Source organism: Micromesistius poutassou (genome assembly GCF_964030765.1).
Source record: "Micromesistius poutassou genome assembly, chromosome: 6".
In the NCBI taxonomy this organism is placed as follows: domain Eukaryota; kingdom Metazoa; phylum Chordata; class Actinopteri; order Gadiformes; family Gadidae; genus Micromesistius; species Micromesistius poutassou.
The window spans coordinates 5,922,267-5,939,663 of record NC_140276.1 but is presented as its reverse complement, the minus strand read 5'-3'; the positions used below and the strand labels follow the sequence as shown (position 1 = coordinate 5,939,663).

At 44.3% G+C, this 17,397-nt stretch overlaps 2 protein-coding genes across 2 annotated transcripts; one reads left to right on the top strand and one right to left on the bottom strand.

Annotated features, from left to right (window-relative positions):
• Nucleotides 1-1,737: 1,737 nt before the first annotated feature.
• Nucleotides 1,738-9,403, bottom strand: slc9a6a (solute carrier family 9 member A6a). Its single transcript, XM_084469984.1, has 16 exons — nt 9,057-9,403; nt 8,508-8,707; nt 7,716-7,793; nt 7,493-7,569; nt 7,241-7,353; nt 6,791-6,896; nt 6,324-6,465; nt 5,826-5,931; nt 5,429-5,517; nt 5,137-5,250; nt 4,554-4,665; nt 3,915-4,068; nt 3,525-3,555; nt 3,334-3,416; nt 2,594-2,699; nt 1,738-2,070 (listed from the first exon to the last, which is right to left on the bottom strand). Exons 1-16 carry the CDS (start codon nt 9,343-9,345, stop codon nt 1,777-1,779), a joined length of 2,094 nt encoding a protein of 697 aa, XP_084326110.1. The 5' UTR covers nt 9,346-9,403; the 3' UTR covers nt 1,738-1,776.
• Nucleotides 9,404-10,118: 715 nt separating this feature from the next.
• taf7 (TAF7 RNA polymerase II, TATA box binding protein (TBP)-associated factor) lies at nt 10,119-16,790 on the top strand. The gene is made up of 12 exons (XM_084469805.1): nt 10,119-10,270; nt 10,865-10,941; nt 11,114-11,192; nt 11,367-11,500; nt 11,948-12,071; nt 12,310-12,368; nt 12,827-12,899; nt 13,642-13,752; nt 13,851-14,045; nt 15,269-15,381; nt 16,151-16,210; nt 16,625-16,790. The coding sequence occupies exons 1-12, from the start codon at nt 10,234-10,236 to the stop codon at nt 16,667-16,669; spliced, it is 1,107 nt and encodes a 368-aa protein (XP_084325931.1). The 5' UTR covers nt 10,119-10,233; the 3' UTR covers nt 16,670-16,790.
• Nucleotides 16,791-17,397: the final 607 nt, after the last annotated feature.

The following is a 17,397-nucleotide window of genomic DNA, read 5'->3' as shown; positions in this document are numbered from 1 at the left end:
CCACACCAAACTACCAGAGGAAAGGAGTCGGCAGCAACCAACTGCAACGCGCTACGGAGAGATTTTTCACATTATCTGGCCGCTCACAACCTATAAAAGGAATTATTTAAGTATTAAGTATTTATTTACATAAATCTTTTCATTTAAATGTATGAAACGTCCCAAAAAAATGGTACCCATACGTTTTGTGCAATACATTTGACACGCCTGCTTATATGCAATCCTGTAACACCTCATTGTATTAAACGGCTATTGAACTATCAGAGTAGAGAGGATCCAACCAGGGGAGCGCAGTGCTAATACAGTCATCTGAATTCAGTGGAATTAATCATTGGCTTTGGCCTGCAGTAGTTGTCATGCATGCTCATCTATATCAACGACCCTGTATTGATGATGAAGATGCGTAGAACTCAAAAAGATGACACATCAAAACACAAGTCTGCATTTCCCTCCCAACTCAGATATTTGGTGGGACGACCAATCACATCGGCCCATATATTCAGCTACATTAAATTGATCAACGTTTCAAGAAGGGAATCTTTGTTTCAAAAAATGGGACACACAAAAAATGGATGGACTACAGCACAATTGAGTGTGATGCACGATTGTAATATAAAATGTAGACAATGCTACATGTATGATCATTTTGGAACTAGCTCATGGTACTGAAGCAAAGTTGCAAAGAGGATAGAAAACACTGGACGTTATCCGCATTTAGCTCCTCCTTTACCCCCCCCAAAAAAACTTTCAGGACAAATTCAGGACAAATAAATGTCCCTAGCCGTGACTATTAGGACTATAGTTGGATCTCATCACTCAAAAACGACAGTCCCTCCAGCCTCCCGGGAGCAGGCCCCGCTTCTAAAATAAGGTGTCAAATCCCTCTCTGAATCACAGCCAAAGGTCACTGGGAGGGATTCGCCTCTTCTGTGCTCAGTCATTGGCGTCACATCGTGGCCTTATGTACAAGCCCATAACACGGACGGAAAAAAAACCCATAGAGTACAATGCTACCGTATGGACAGAGCAGATATTTAGAAACGCTGCAAAAAAACAAATACTACAATTGCAGGACCTGCCCATCCACCAACTGCCCATTCCAAAAAAACATCCCGGCACCTCGGAGGATACCCAGGGAACGGGGTGGCCAGGCATAGAACTACAACCACCAGGCACTTGATTGTAAATCAAATGTACAGTCAGGTGGAGCCACTGGGTCGCAGCAAGGCCCTGACTACACTGTCTGAACGGACCGATTGGAGAGAGCGCAGCGACATTCAGTCGCCAGATCAACAAACCCTAGTTCCCGAAAACGCACCACATTAAACCATCGTCTTTTGCATGCATAATCAAAGTTATAGTGGGAAAATTGCGACTACATGTAAATTAACTGGCAATTTTTTTTTTTGGACTAAACACATGCTGTTGGACCTCTGTGCATTGGTTACTGATTGCCACACATTCAAAGCGAAACTTAAGAATGGAGTATTTAAAAAAAAAAAACTAACTAATAAATAAAGACACATCACAGGTACGGCGGACGCCCAGGCGAGGGGGGAAAAAGGAGCAGAACTAGAATGAGGTAGAGATGGGGAGTCCCCTTATGCAGGGATGAGCGGATTCGGGAGTGATTAACAGTAGAGAGTTAGAAATGCAAAAGGTGCGAGAAGTTTTAAGAAAGAAAGAAGAAGTTTGTGACGTTCATCGGCTCCTGGCTCCACTGGAGCGCGAGGGGGGGGGGGGGGGGTGGTGGGCCAAGACACACAGGGGACGGGCTCACATCCGCGGGCGGTGGTGGTCTGTGAAGGGGGGCTCAGAGTCATCCATGGGCAGCACCAGGCGCGTGCCCCGCATCACCAGCTCCTGGTCGCCGCACGTCAGCTCGCGGTCCAGCTCCTCGCTGAAGGAGGCGTTGGCGGTGCCGGCGGGGAGGCCGGCTGGCCCGCCGCCGCCGCTGGTGGTGTAGGCGCCGGTGGCGTCGGTGCTGATGGTGACGTCGCCGTAGGTCAGGCTGATGTCGCCGTCCGTCAGGATGAGGTCAGAGTCGTCGTCCTGCAGCTGGCACTCGTTCTGCGAGGGAGAGGGAGAAATGTGAGGTGGAAGGTTTGGATTCCTGGACGCGGAGCAAAGATCTATGTCGTTTAAAAAAGCCTTTTTTCCCACGATTAGTTTGTACAGCCTTGAAGTTGTGATTTGAAGCATTGGTACAGTGATACCCAAAATATAAACTGTTTAATAAAACCCTGTACACGCCCAACCAAACAACAAATGTCCATGTCAGAACAACCAGGGCTGAGGACATACAAAACGTCTGCTTTTGGATGTAAACATAGCCGCATCTTAATTCATCACAACAGCTAGGAGCTGACACTCGAAAAATGTCTGCTTGTCTAAAATCTAAAATCTACTAACTAAAATCCCTCACATGAACAATGGTCAGAGATCCCTACAATGTCTGCATTTCGACACCTAAAATTCCTGACGGAAACTAGGGGCTGAGATCCCCGAAATGTCTGCTCTCTTCAACAACTAAAGTTTGTCACAGCAACTCGGGCAAAGGATCCAAAATGGTGGCGAACAATGAGCATCTGACCTCATAGGCCTGGGGGCTGGTGAGGCAGTGGGCAAGGGGGGCACAGCAGGTGGGCATCACCGCGGTGAGAGGTGGGCCACTGTGGGTCAGGATGGGCTTCAGATAGCTGGTGGGGGGGGCTAGAGTCAAGGATTAAGTCAGGAAGATTTAATGAAGACACATGGCATGAAACATGAGTGACATGTGATTTGATGAACTTTTTCAACATTTGAAGGCTTGTTTGACTAACATGTTTTTAAAGGAAAAGGAAAACGGAAAGTTAATTTAGGTTCAGCTGGTAAGTTCATCCTGAGGCAGCTAAATATTGAAGTCATTGTTCTAAAGTGGGGGGGGCTCCCTCTGTTGTCTGCCAATGTGAACTTCAACCATACGATAAACACAGTATTTATACCATTGTGTGGTTAATCTCACTCTCCGACCCCGCCCCCCCGCCCCCCTCTCCACCATGCGAGCACTTGCACTTATTGTCTTTTTTTGTCATAGATATCATCATGTATGCCCTGTCCTTTAAGTTCCTTATTATGACTGATTTATTAGGTCCCTGACAAGACTAGCCATCTATTTTTTTCCCAAGTCAAATTCCTTGTTTTTATTCTTTGGAAACTTGGCGAAAAATAAACTTGATTCTGATTCTGATTCTGATTCTTGAATAGGCGCCTGATGAAAATCATGACAAGTATATGAAGGTTCTTACAAAGTTAATGTAAAAGTCAACATTTTTCCTGTGGTCCAAAGGATACTTGTGGTCAAAGGTGTACCAGATCCGGAACAGCCAGGCACTCTCCTGCTTGGTGCTCCTCCGCTCCGAACCTTCATTCACACTCTTTTCCCAAAACGAGAAGAACACGAGATGATGAGTTTGTGCACTAGTTTGACATTTTACACAGGAAGTCATAAAGAAAAACAAATCCTTATCTTATGTAATGCTTACCAAGTTATCTTGGTCTGCGTCCACCCCCACTCTGTGGAAAGAGTTGCAGAAGTGTAAGTCATTCAACACAATCTGTGACATACCAAGTAGAGCTGGCAACCATGTGCAAGATCTTAAACCAACATTCTCTCTAGGAAGCTTGGCTCACAGTGTTCAAAGTACAGGTTGGACAACTGGAATTCCCTAATAAATGATAGATGGTTTAACTGGCTTAACGTGCTCAAGTGACAGCTCAGCAGAAACATGCCAGGCTGCTGCCTGAAACCTTAGACCGCAAGATGAGCGTACTTTTCCTATTATTCAAACTAGACTCAACCCACGCCATGTAGCACTCAGCAGTTAACCCAAAAACTGTAGTCAATATGAACTGTGCGAGGCCCGGAGTCATACCGAATGCGCTGGCAGGAGAGCATCTGGGTGGTGCCTCCTCCGCAAATCCAGACGGTGAAGAAGACCACCAGCAGCGTGGTGGAGAACATCATCTGGCGAGCGTAGGTGGCCGTGTCCCTGATGGACAGGGCAAAGGTCATCGCCCCACGCAGTCCTGCGAGATCACACCGAGGACAATGTTTAGACATACATCAACAAGTACCTACTGTATGTATGTCTATTTTACTTTTTGGGGGGAAATTTATTTAACTTTTACAAAAAAAAAAAAGGTTGTCCAAAAGATGGCCACTTTTAAATAGTAGTTAGGTAGGTAGCTTTAATCCAGGTATTAGATTAGATTATGTTGATTATGTACAAAGAGTGTGCGTCTATCGGAGTAGAAACAGTGACAACACTGGCCTTAGTCTAACACGAGCGTGTTTGTTCACTCTATCTGTTGTAAGATAACATTGTGTAACTGAGGAAACAGTGCCAACCAAGACAGACAAAACAGACGCCAGAGATGCCAAGGGCACAAGTGACTTGTTTCCATGACTACAGCCTTCTCCCCCCCCCCCCCCCCCCCATGTGCCTCTCTTTGCCCTGCTAAATCACAAGAAACGATAGGGCCTGTATGGCCGCAACTGAGAGAACACTGACCAGCAAACATCATCATGTGCTGGAAGTTGGAACGGATCTTGTTGCGTCGGCCCAGGTTGAGGAGGAAGGAGAGGGGGTAGATGTTGCAAGCCCTGCCGATGAACACCGCCACCTGGGACCGCGAGTCAAGGAGTAGCAAGCGATTTGAACGAGCCGCTTATATGCAATAACGCTACCACAAAGAGGGCTCAAAGCTCGGGGGGTCTGCTCTTAATATTCGAAATACGTGCAAACAAAGTCTGAATAACGCTAGTGCGCTGCAATCACCGTGCTAACATTACATAGCATTAATGTCCGTCTACCTGTAGTAGTGAACACCAAACATTAGCATCCCATGGGTACCTATAGAAGTGGATACCACAAATGAATGCTACGTTTAGATTAGCATAGCATCCCATGGGTACCTAAGAAAAGATACATTCAATATGTAGGGAATACCGTTAATAGGCCTTATGCATTACGGCATTTTCTGCTGGTGAAAATGGCAAAAGCCATTACTATTAACATAATAACTAACATTCCAATGGTCCTATGCTTCCAAAGTGGCGGCGTACAGCAGGTGAAAACGACGGTGGAAGGATACGAAAGCTCCGACGATGAACATGGGGTTGAACACGTGGTTCTGGAAGGTGAACAGCGTCAGGCCCATGTAGGAGAAAATGAAGTTCTCTGCCAGGAAATTCAGCAGCTCAAACAACTTGTGAGACGACAAACAAAACGAGCAAACATCACAACACGGCATTCCCTTCAGCGGTTGCGTTCTCAATCCTCGTTTTACAAACAAATGCTTAAAACAAATGTGGTGAGCACTTATTGGCTGTACAACAGATTTCATGAACTGGGGACTTTGATTCCTGGGGCTGTTGTGATCGTACCTGTTTGGTTCTGATCTGGGACTCTGGGGACAGGTTGTTGTAGGTGTAGTGGGCCTGGGTAATCCCACAAAACAGCACCGCTACAACACCTAGAACATAACCCAGTAGAGATGTTACACACACCCAAATAACAGCAGTGCAATGAATGGATCTTTCCTTTTGGATCAGCTATACTTATATGATCAAAGTGCTTATATGTGCATGTAAGGAGAGAAGGCCATGTAGGGAGAAAGGTCCCATGTTAGAAAACGAGGTCCTAAATATGAATTGTTTGTCAGACCATTATCCCATCGTCTTGGAAGAATGCATATGCTGTTACATCTTTGGCAGATGGATCTGTGTGTGTGTGTGTGTGTGTGTGTGTGTGTGTATATGTGTATGTGTATGTGTTTATTACCTGTGAAGCCACAGGCCTCTGCCAGAAGGAATGTGCTCCAAGACATGAGGAAGAACAGAGCCGTCTCCAGCAGCTGAAAGTCCCTCAGCTTGGTGAATTTGGTCACGTGACGAGTGACAGTCAAGGAGTCAAACAGTAGTATTTGGTTTCTAAATGGACTGTTTACACTCAAATCCTCACAGAGTGAGTGAGAATGAGAACAGAGTGAGAATGCAGTTTCCATAGTAATGTGGGAGAACTGGAACGGCAAATACACAGAGTAAACATGGACTCATAAGTCATTATAGTATAGTGCAAGTGTGTGTAATGCAATAAAGTCGGATGTGATGTTATCTGTCAAAATATGAATATCTTAACAAACACCTCGACAGTTGTTGGGAGTGTGCAATAACAAACAACATAACAACAACAAACAACAAAGCCTAGAGCAGGAGCACAACAAAGTCATACATGAACTATAGTGGAGCGGTTTGAAGTCCATTTGAACAGGAAGGATATAAGTGCCGTCATCACGCCAGTAGCCACCCCCAGGGCAAAGGAACCACTGAAGACCCCGAGGAAGACGCCCAGCGACTTCAGCACGGCCATGACTTCAAAGGTGTGGCTGTTATCCCCCTGGGGTTGATAGGCCACGATAGACCTGTTGCAATGTCACAAGCCCACGCAATTACACAGCATTAAATCTGAACACTGCAGTGTATTTTAGAATAGCATCAAACGGATTCCTGTGGACGGATCATCGTAGATCGTGCAGTCTTTTCAAACACTCAAACTCTATACTTCCTTTGGTTACATCCTGTTACACAATACAAACACTGAGCTACTCTGCTGCAGTGACAGTCCGCGATGGCCACGGAACACCAATATTGGATTTGTTAATGGTCGATGCCTTGCACTCTCCCCAGTGCAACTAGCCTCTCCGATTAACTGCACTGGACAGCAATAGCATCGGACCAAGGACTTACGAAGACAGGACCACCGCCACAGCGTCATTGAGGACACTTTCCCCAAAGAGCAGGGCGTAGAGATCTACATCCACCTGCAGCTCATTGAATATGGCCAGGACCGTCACTGGAACACAAACAAAAACACACCAGAACATTTGCATGTGTCTCAGTACTCCACTGCAAATCTGTTGTTTTTTTCTACAAATCAAGTTCAGTAAGGAATATACAACGGAAGTGTTTCCCGCTATTGAAATAAATAATAACAGCAGACTACTCCCTTGAAATTAGACCATCCGCCCTCCCTCCCTTACTACCGGTTTTCAATTATGATCCCTCTATCTACGGTTGGTGCTGATCATCTCAGATTTCACTTCTACAATTATGTACTGAAGTAAGGCCAAGTAACTAACGACTATGTGTGTGCATTTTGAAAACAAATGTAGTGCTTGCAACTGTGCAGACACACACCAGGGTCTGTGGCCGAGATGATGGCCCCGAAGAAGAGGCAGTCGGTGAAGAAAAAGTCATCAGCCAGTTGTCCCATATGCTTCATTAGAGTCACAAAGCCGTACATCAGGAGTCTGTGGAGCACAAAGCAATAATATAACTATAGCTCAAAAACGCCAGAGGACATTGCGACCCCATGGACCCTGGTACACGGTGCACGGGCTTGATTTCATTGCAATTGTTCGAGAACTGGTTAACGGAGGTACTTCTTACCCGATGACAAAACAGGAAACCAATGTTCCCATGAAGGCATAGGCCAGGATGGATCCCATGTTTAGAAAGAAATGTCTCTGAAAGACATCATCAACATATGAACGCATTTTCAATATGCAATGCAATCAAATGAAATTGTATTGATGCTGAATTGTATTGATGCTGATATTAGCACGTCTGATCTGAAGCTTCTTATGTGTGGAGGTGAGTGTGCCTTCTGTACCCTTTTGAGGCTGTAGCCAGCGTGGAATATGATCGGAGGTAATAGGATGTTGAAGAACACTTCTGGGTCAAAGGTTACCTGGGTCCCACAGAGAAATAGCAGCTGGTTATAATTCTGACATACAGTCATCAAAAAGACTATTTAGGGCATATGAGAAATATCTTATTAATGCAAGATGGGAAATTACAGCCACTCTGCAACAGTAGATGAAAATTGTGGTACAATAACATATTGCGGCTTCCATGCCACCGTAATTGAATGGAAGAAATGTAGGTCAGAATGACGGGGCTGCTGAGCCAGACAACCAAAAATGTTTTCTAAAGGTTCAAATTAATTCATAAGGGGGATGAATCTACTCACAAAGCGTAATAGATATTTGGTGGAACCAATTTAGTCTTACTCAAGTGTTTTAACCTTACTAATCCTAATCTTGTTTCTCTTGAAACTTGGGGCACTGAGCAATTTTGCATTGGAATGTATTTATAAATGTTTCAGAATAATCTGGGCTAGCCTGCAGGCAAAAGCCTAAAGACATTAAGGCTCAGCTTGTTCAGACCCTGTGTTTCAATCGAAGACACAGTAATTGTGGTATTTTCTCCTTCTTAGATAAACGGCCAAAATGAAGGGCAAAAGAAATGAAGAATCTGTACCCGAACACATACAGCTATAATTCTGCCAGGGCCAATTCATTCACAGTGTCCTTTTAATTCTAACTGGCAAAAAACATGAAACTACACCTTGTGCAAGGGCACATCAAAAACAAACACTCCCAACATGCTTTTGAACTTTTACCTTTCTCAGCATCTCGTTGTCCTGCACATCGTCCACCACGTTGGCACTGATCTCTCCGTTCAGAGTGTACTCGTAGAATTTGCCACTGATGTTCACAAGGAGGGTGGCAGGGCTGGCATTAACATGGCAGGTCAGGGTGGCAGCGCTGATGTCACGGGGAACATGGATGGCATAGCGCAGCACCACACCAACCAGTACACCTACACAAACACAAGCACACACACACAAACACAAAATTGTCAACACATTTACATATAAGGCTGTATATATAATACAAACGTTCTCCAACTGGGATTTTACAGTGAGAAAGGGTTGAATTGTGTGAATTGTCAAGTGCAATACTTGTGTCAGGTTGAAATAATACTTATACCCCTAATTTTCGCTTTATTTACAATTTGACAAATATTGAACTCAACAATTATAGAATATAATTGTTATGTCAATATGATAGATACACATTGCACCGTAATTCTCTGATTATGTTTTCATTTTTTATATTCAGAGAGAATCATGCAACCAATTACATCCACAGTGCAGACGGTTCCTCACCATAGATCATCGCCAGTCCTGTCTCGTGTAAGAATCGGAATCGTCGGTGCTTGAATAGCCAAATAGTTAAAATTGTAAGGGTGAGAAGCATGATAAAGATGAGCAAATCTACACTATCCTGCCTGTGGCTTTCTTCCGCCTTCTTCTCTGTTACGATGTTCTCCATGGCACTGTCCTCTTGAGATGATGCTCTGCAAACACATATGCATATAGACAGACTGACAAGCAACAACAGCCACAATGTCCTTGTAGCCCGCCTGGCTCTGCTGACAGTCAATGTATATCCCATTATTGTGATTCAGCCGTCAAATGTCGCACTGTCGGCATCGAAAATCCAAACGTGACTATTTTACTGCAACCCTGTAATGTGGACAGCAGAAAAACGACAGCAACACAAAAAAATATTCCTGCCCCGGAAGCGAAAATATCTTGCAGAATGTTTTTTTTTTTTTAATATATATATATATTTGATTTATATCCTAGATTTAAGTGTATAGTGCTAAATTTCCACTGAATGCCATATTATGCTGGGTTGATACAAGTAAAGAAAATTGCTAATTTAAATAGTTATTTACGTCTTGAGAATGTTTGGGTGCTATTATTGTGAAATGTATGCTTTGAACTGGAAGAGAGAAGGCTGGCATAACGGGGCATTACGATTTTATAACTGTTTTGTTTATTCTATTTGATCAGCAAACTCGGTAAACCTGGAAAATGATGCCCTTTACATATTAAAAAACTACACTATAATGTTAAAATGTAAAACGTTTACACCTATGGCGCAATGTTGACAAATGTCGCACCACACCATAACACTGGCTCGAATGATGTGTTCAAAGTTTCAAGTGTACCGGAAAATTAAGACTTTCCAGATAAAACTCACTTCGTAAATATTAAACTATGAACTGACATATCATTCAAAAGCAAGTATATATACATTTTAAGAAATATACAATTGCTATTTTATGAAAAATAGCCATACAAAAGAGACAAAAAACGCCTGGAAATGTATATTAATTCAATGACCGTCTCTACTTGAACGTAGCAAAGATAGACTACGGTATCATCCAGCAGTGTTCGCCTAAACGTAAAGAGACTGTTTCTCTCATAGATTTCTATTTTATCTTTTACTCTTCCGATTACGTTTTGAGGTGTAAATCGTAAATTCAGCTATAGCATGGAATCAAAAAAGAAAACGACATCTAAAATTAAAGGTAAAATCGATTTTCCTGTATAAGATTGAGCATGCTAACGTTAGCTTCTCGTTATGTAGCACTGCAATGTTATTATTGTAGTATAAACACAGAAAAGACATACTTAACAACATCTCCCACATGTATACATCTAAAACTGGAATGGTTGATTTTGAATTATATTATGCTACATCGTTTAATCTTTATGTTGTGCATTTACTTAATTTAAAAGGTTAATGAATATTCACAATATTATCTCCATATCATAGGAGAATGAAATACGCCTGATATCATTATTTGATGCACTCGTTAACTGGATTATGTGGTAAACACACGACTGTAGCTTATATTTGTTTGTTGTATTTGTTTATAACGAGACCCGGCTTGTAAACTACAATTTTGAACTATATCTATCCTTGCCATTTCATTTGCATACAGTAAACAAATTGCATCATTCGCCGTACTAAGTTTGAATTGTTTTAGTATACACATAACACACTGAAAGTCTGGTATATTATTCGTTGACCAAATCCATTCCACTCATACTATGGGAGTCATCGTGTGTTTGCTTAATGAATACATTTATGGCCATTAAAAGACCCTTTCTGATTTCAGTTGGAAAAGTTGGCTCAAAGAGCAAAGAAGATGCTCCCCACGAGTTGGAGAGTCAGTTTGTACTCAGGCTGCCCTCGGTAAGAAATAACTTATTGCCCTGGAAGTGAATGTGGTGCAACCAGGGTCAACACAGATTGGACTTGCATGAGAATTTTACAATCAAATCAATAATCTTTCTTTAAAAACGACTTCACTACTTCATTGCCTGGATGGTAATTCTATACCAATTGTCACTTTTTTTATTTTAAGGAATATGCCTCCACTGTCCGAAGGATTGCCCAATCAAGCAGTATGAACATGAAGGATAGACTTACTGTTGAGCTTCACCGTAAGTCACTCTACTAATTGTAATAACAGAACTTAAAATACTATTTGTGGAAAAACTGCTGCTTTTAACTGGCAATCCATTTAACATGTTGTATCTTAAATATAAATGTTTTCTATAAACATAAACGCATTGAAAACCCGCTACATATAAAATGTCTCTGTTTTCCTGGAATAGCGGATGGTCGCCATGGTATTGTGCGAGTAGATCGCGTCCCGTTGGCCTGCAAGCTGGTTGATCTGCCCTGCATCCTGGAGTCTCTGAAAACTGTGGACAAGAAGACATTTTATAAGACAGCGGACGTCTGTCAGGTGGGGACATAATACTGTAATCTAAACAAAACAAAGGTGCAGGGATAGGAAAGCGTTTCTAACTTTACCTATACCCAATTTGTCCCTGCTCTTGAATGACCTGTACCACTATAAGTCCCTTTGGATGAAATATTTACCTTTATACAAATCAGAAGCTATCTTATCCAAAATACAATGTCAGATTGTTTGATGGAGAAAAATAAATTGCTTTAGTTTGGAGGGTGGGAACAAACAATTTATCTATTGATAACAATTCTATAAACAGGCACATTTTGCACAAGCCACACTCGTCAGCTACATAAATGAAATAATTCAAAAGAAAAAGAAGAACAATGATACCATGTGTTTCCTACCAAGGAACCGCAAAGCTTTTAAGTATTGCAATGGAACCACATGCTGTATTGGTCAGTACCGCCACTTGAGCTCTACTTCCCCTCCATGTGTTAGATGCTGGTGTGTACACTAGATGGAGACCTCTACCCTCCTCTGGAGGAGCCCACTGGAACCACTGATCCCAAGAGTAAGAAGAAGGACAAAGACAAGGACAAGAAGTTTGTCTGTAACCACGGCAGTGAGTACACACGCACACGCACACGCACACACACACACACACACACACACACACACACACACACACACACACACACACACACACACACACACTGTCTCACATAATTTATTTAGCTGAATATTGCCCTTTGTGTGCCTTTTTTAATTGTGTAAAGTTTGAAGCGTCAGTGTTTCAGGAAGTTAAGGTTGCCCTGTGCCAGTCTTTTAATCCCGTTACCCTGCCCTCTGTTGCTCTCCAGTCACCCTGCCGCTGAAGAACACACGCAAGAGGAGATTCAGGAAGACGGCAAAGAAAAAGGTTCTGACATCTTGGTATTTCCTCTGAGCTTACCTCTCCCCTTCTTCCTCATCCATCTCTCTCTCTCTCTCTTTCATCCCTCTGATCAGCATCCCATTTCCTTGTGGTCGTTCCAAGAAGGAATTAGCATTTCATAAAACAAGAGCTGAAAATCAAGAACTAAAATTTACATATAAATAATGCCTCTCCATCTTGTGGCGCCCCGAAGGCATGCAGAAAAGCAATTCCACCAGTGTTTGATCAAACACTGGGCTTCCACCGTGCTTTGTCTTGTTAGTAAATCTCACCCAAAAGCTGCAGCGCTGAGCACTATTGATTGGCCAACTCCCCTCCTTTTGTAATCGCTAATGTGCTCGCTGGCGCACAGCCACCTGGCAGCACCTTGTGTATACGTATATGTGTTTGTGTGCACGTGTGTGTGTGTGTGTGTGTGTCTAACCTCATCATGCTCTCTCCAGTACATCGAGTCTCCTGATGTGGAGAAGGAGGTGAAGAGGCTGCTGAGCACTGATGCAGAGGCGGTCAGTGTGCGTATCCTTTCTCTTGGCCTCCTCATTGGCTCAGGTGCGTCGGTATAAATAAAAATGATGGAACAGGATCCGCGAATGTCCTCAAAGCAAAGGAGGAGCCTTCGACTTGAGTGTTTGTTCTTACATGCATCATTGATTTGTATTTGATTTTAGTATACGACTGTGTTGTAATCCCATCTGTCTCTAGTTTCATAAATGTCCGTTCAGTGCATATAGGGGATTGTTGATGGACTTCCCAATGTAGTCGAGTGGCAATCAAGGAAATGAATTGAGTAGGCCCTGAGACCACATACGCTGCTGTCACCCAAAACGATGGCGTGTTTGCCTCGCTGAGGGCCTCTGCGGGACTCGGTTTCACCTGGCTTCGCTCTGTGTCATTTCTCAACTTGAGCGATGTACACACTTAGCAGAAAAGTCATTAGCACCGAAATCATGCTCTAAATTCGGCTGACAGAACAGCGGCGGGGCGGGACGGGGCCGCTTCCCATGATCGCTCGCTGTGTGCTAATTGAGATGGACTGGGCCTTATCGCCGCCTTAGTTCGGCACATAAAGCCAGGTTCCCGATAATCATTAAAGGAGTACGCGCGGGAGAGGAAGCCGCGATAGGCGTCACCCTGATTAAACGTCCGGATGAAAACGGTTCCCTTGGACAGCTGTAGCGCTCCGGAGGAGAAGAGGATAAGGGCTCTTAATTAGAGCACACTAGCACTGAGCCCTCGGCCCTTAACCGCTGCGGATCAGGATGGGAGCTGATTGCCGAGGATGAGACTAAAGAGCCCGACCAGCACGGCTCCTTGGCCAACCTGGACTCGTCGCCGGGCACCTCGGTACACAAGGGACACGGCTCCACCGGTAGGTCTCCCAAGTCTCCCAAGACAACGCCTCTCCCTGCCAAGGCCTAGTTGCATTCCATTGAGTAGCACAAAACGAAACGCGTTTTGTCCGTCCAGCCCAACAGGACGAGCTGCGAAAGATCTTCAATGACATCAGCAGCAGCAGCGAGGAGGAGGAGGATGAAGGGGAGCGGCACGAGGACGAGGACCTGAACATCATGGACACGGAGGACGACCTGGTGCGACAGCTCCAGGACAAGCTGGACGAGTCGGACTCGGCGCAGCACGAAGCCGACAGGAACAACCAGATCGGTGAGCGAAGTGATGTCAGTGCTGTCGTTTTACTTTACTTTATTCTCTCTCTCTCTCTCTCTCTCTCTCTCTCTCTCTCTCTCTCTCTCTCTCTCTCTCTCTCATGTTCGCTCTCTCTCTCTCTCGCTCTCTGATATTGAGACCCTGGCCAGGCGATCTCATAACAAATCCAGAGAGACAGTGGGAGACGGTCCAAAGTCACATTAAATCAAACCTGGAGACGTGTGTCAAAACAGAGGGCAGGGGGAAAAAATGTGGAGCCCGCTGCTTGAAATCAGAGCTGAGTTTTCTAGGTTACACACGAGCACACACAGACACACGCGCTTCCATGACACTTTTTTCCATTCACACACAGACACAGACACAGGTGCACCCTTACCACATATATCGTGCCTATCATCACTCTGTGCCTGCCCCCCACTAGCCTGACAGCCACTGCTCTGCTGGCTGCTCAGATGGCAGTATTTTCTGACAGCTCAATGTCTCCCTACCCTCAACGATACCTGGGTCCTCCTGTCACTCACCAAGGCTACCCACCGGATATCCCCAGCTCCTCCAGCCCGGCACTGCTCTTTTGCTAATAGGCACAGCTCTGGCCATGCATATTTATCTCCTTTCACTCCCTTCCTATCTGCATTATAATAAGTGGCAGCATGAGCACTGCCTACAGGGAGTTTTATTTTCTTCTATACTTCTATACTTCTATACTCTGCTCCCGTTCTCTGAAAACAACGATTATTTCACCCTAAGAAACGTCTAGTGGGTTATTTTCGTATGTACATTTCACAAACCTGTGATTGACGGGCAAGATGGATTCCCAGAAGCACATCAGGGAAGGGAGACCTATGTTTCAGAGATGAGCGGTAGAGGTCTAAAATTGTGCATCCAGAGACAGGCTAGGATATTCTCACAGCCTGACACATGGCTTTGCCATTTCAATCAAGTGACACTCAAATAATAGCGCTTGACTCAAATCTACAGCATCTTTTAGTTTGGGATACAATAGACCTGGCCTATGTGTCCACCTAGTGAGACTAGATGTAGTATGGGATGATACCTACAGAAATACAAGTACAGAAATGCATTCATTCGGATTGAGGTGTCTGGCCCAAAATGTTAATAATATTAAATGTTGTTCATCTCGGCCCGCTTCACGTGACTGGTTAGTGTGCCCAACATGTTAACAACACGGTTATAACGTAAAAAATGATGTGTCCCTGCAGTGATGGAGTACCAGGTGCAGATGAACAGCGTGAAGTCCAAGCTCCAGGAGACCCGAGCCCGCAAGAAACAGCAGGAGGAGCTCATCATGAAAGTGGAGAACCAGGCCCTCAAGGTGACACAATACATGCACACACGCACGCACACACGCACGCACGCACGCACGCACACACAATTTTTTTTTTTTTTCTCTTACATGTACTAATTAGTGTCATAAATAAGTTATGGTTTGTACATTCCCATGAGCGTCAGTGCAGAACAGCCCCACATACAGCCCCCACATAGGAGCCTGAAGGCAAAAAAAAAAAAAAAAAAAATAGAAATGCCATGATTTGGACGCTCACGTCATATGTAAAACAGGGAAACATGTTCGAGGCGGTGTTCGTCTGAGGATATAAAAATAACGTTTCAACCGTAGGCTTTTGTAATTGCATTATTGCGAGGCTTTCACCGTATGAATATTACTCATGCTGCTGGCAGCGTTCTTTCGGGGGGGGGGAAATTCCACAAACATTTCGAAACACAAGCTGACATGGCCCCCTTTTTGTACTAGTATTATATTATTATACGACCGGTCGGCACAGTGTGTTTGTGTGTTTGTGTTTGTGTGTGTGTGTGTGTGTGTGTGTGTGTGCGCGCGCCTCGCCTCGCCGTCTGCCCTATCTTCAGTCATTATCGCAGACACAGGGAAAAGGTCAGCAGCCTCTGACTGGCGGTCCGAATGATGATCTGTCAGATGCCAGATGGGGACAATGAGCCGCCGCGGCACCGGGACATTTCCAGCCACCGCCATGAAATCTGTTTTCCTTTGTCTCTCTCTCTCTCTCTCTCTCTCTCTCTCTCTCTCTCTCTTTCTCTTTCTCTTTCTCTTTTCCCCTTTGCAGAACCGCTTCCAAGCTTGTTTGAACGAGATCGTCCAGCAGGAGGAGCGAGAGATGGAGCAGGTGAGAAGCTTGTGGGGGGAAGCCCTTTTGTGTGAAGGAGATAATGGGCTTTGTGCCCTGGATAGATTCCTCTGCTGTCTCTCCCTATGTTCTCTGAGTATGACAGACCTAGTTTTTTCCACAAGATTACAATCCCATTTTCCATTGTCGTTCCCAAGGATGACCTGCCCAGACCAGCCATATTGGTGGTATTTATGGTTGCCGTGGTGTCAGCCATGTTCCACTGGGGGGGGGGGGGGGCCGAAGAGTGGGGGGGAGGGGGGGGGGTGGGGAAGTCTTGTTGTGCTGTTTGTATTGTCGAATGAGTGAAATGGATTAATACGGGAAGACATGTTAATCACCCACCACTTAGCCTCCGATTATACCCGAGGGCTGCCATCCATCGCTCAAGCCTGTCATGTTCTGCTTCAACAGCTGGCCTCGCTTCAGGAGCAGCTGGACTCGCTCATCGAGAAATGACCACCAGGGGGCAGCCACGCGTCATCCTCGCCCGGAGACGACTTCTCATCCTTTCCTTTTTTTTACTCAACCGAAATAATGTGTCAACATTAAAATAAGACGTTTTTTGTTTTATTTTATTCAATTTTTTTTTTGGGGGGGGGGGGGGGCAGAAAATGCTTTGATGTCGGTCACAAATAAACGGTCTTAATGGATTTAAAATGAAGAGTATAATTTGTTTTGATACCCTATGGTGGCTGACAAGAAATGTGTGGAACCGTATCAAGACAGGTGAAAAACAACATTGGTATGGGGATCTTTTGTTTACAAGTAAAATGGTATCACGTTGCTGTTACGGGCAATTTAAATGACGGTTGGAGGCTGAACAGCTTCATAACAACCATGTTCATCACATAGTCATTAATAGTTAATGATGATAAAAAAAATGCCATTGAGCAAAGAATATGACAAAGAGCGAACAAAACATTGTTGGTTTCTTTAAGCTCTGATGAGATAATAATGGAGTGTATGGTGTGAAAGGTTATATGTTATTCCAGTAGACATTTGGTCCATCTTCTAGGAGGTCCAACCATTAGCAAATCCAAACTACAGTCTACAGACTTTAGATATAAACTGGTTCATTCTTTCCGGCTGCCATTATGAGAGCTATTTGTGGGTTGGACAGACCACACTCACTCATTCCATAAGGCTCTTCAGTTCTTCCAGAATAATCCGGGCCTTTCCTCATA

Excerpts from the sequence above, each read along its gene's own strand:
- slc9a6a (XM_084469984.1), bottom strand. The coding sequence starts at position 9,345 with ATGGGATATACATTGACTGTCAGCAGAGCCAGGCGGGCTACAAGGACA. Across the intron at positions 8,708-9,056 it reads AGGACTGGCGATGATCTATG|GTGTACTGGTTGGTGTGGTG; the intron begins GTGAGGAACCGT and ends GTGTTTGTGTAG. Across the intron at positions 7,354-7,492 it reads GTTTCCTGTTTTGTCATCGG|ACTCCTGATGTACGGCTTTG; the intron begins GTAAGAAGTACC and ends TGTGCTCCACAG.
- taf7 (XM_084469805.1), top strand. The coding sequence starts at position 10,234 with ATGGAATCAAAAAAGAAAACGACATCTAAAATTAAAG. Across the intron at positions 11,501-11,947 it reads AGACAGCGGACGTCTGTCAG|ATGCTGGTGTGTACACTAGA; the intron begins GTGGGGACATAA and ends TCCATGTGTTAG. Across the intron at positions 12,072-12,309 it reads GTTTGTCTGTAACCACGGCA|TCACCCTGCCGCTGAAGAAC; the intron begins GTGAGTACACAC and ends GTTGCTCTCCAG.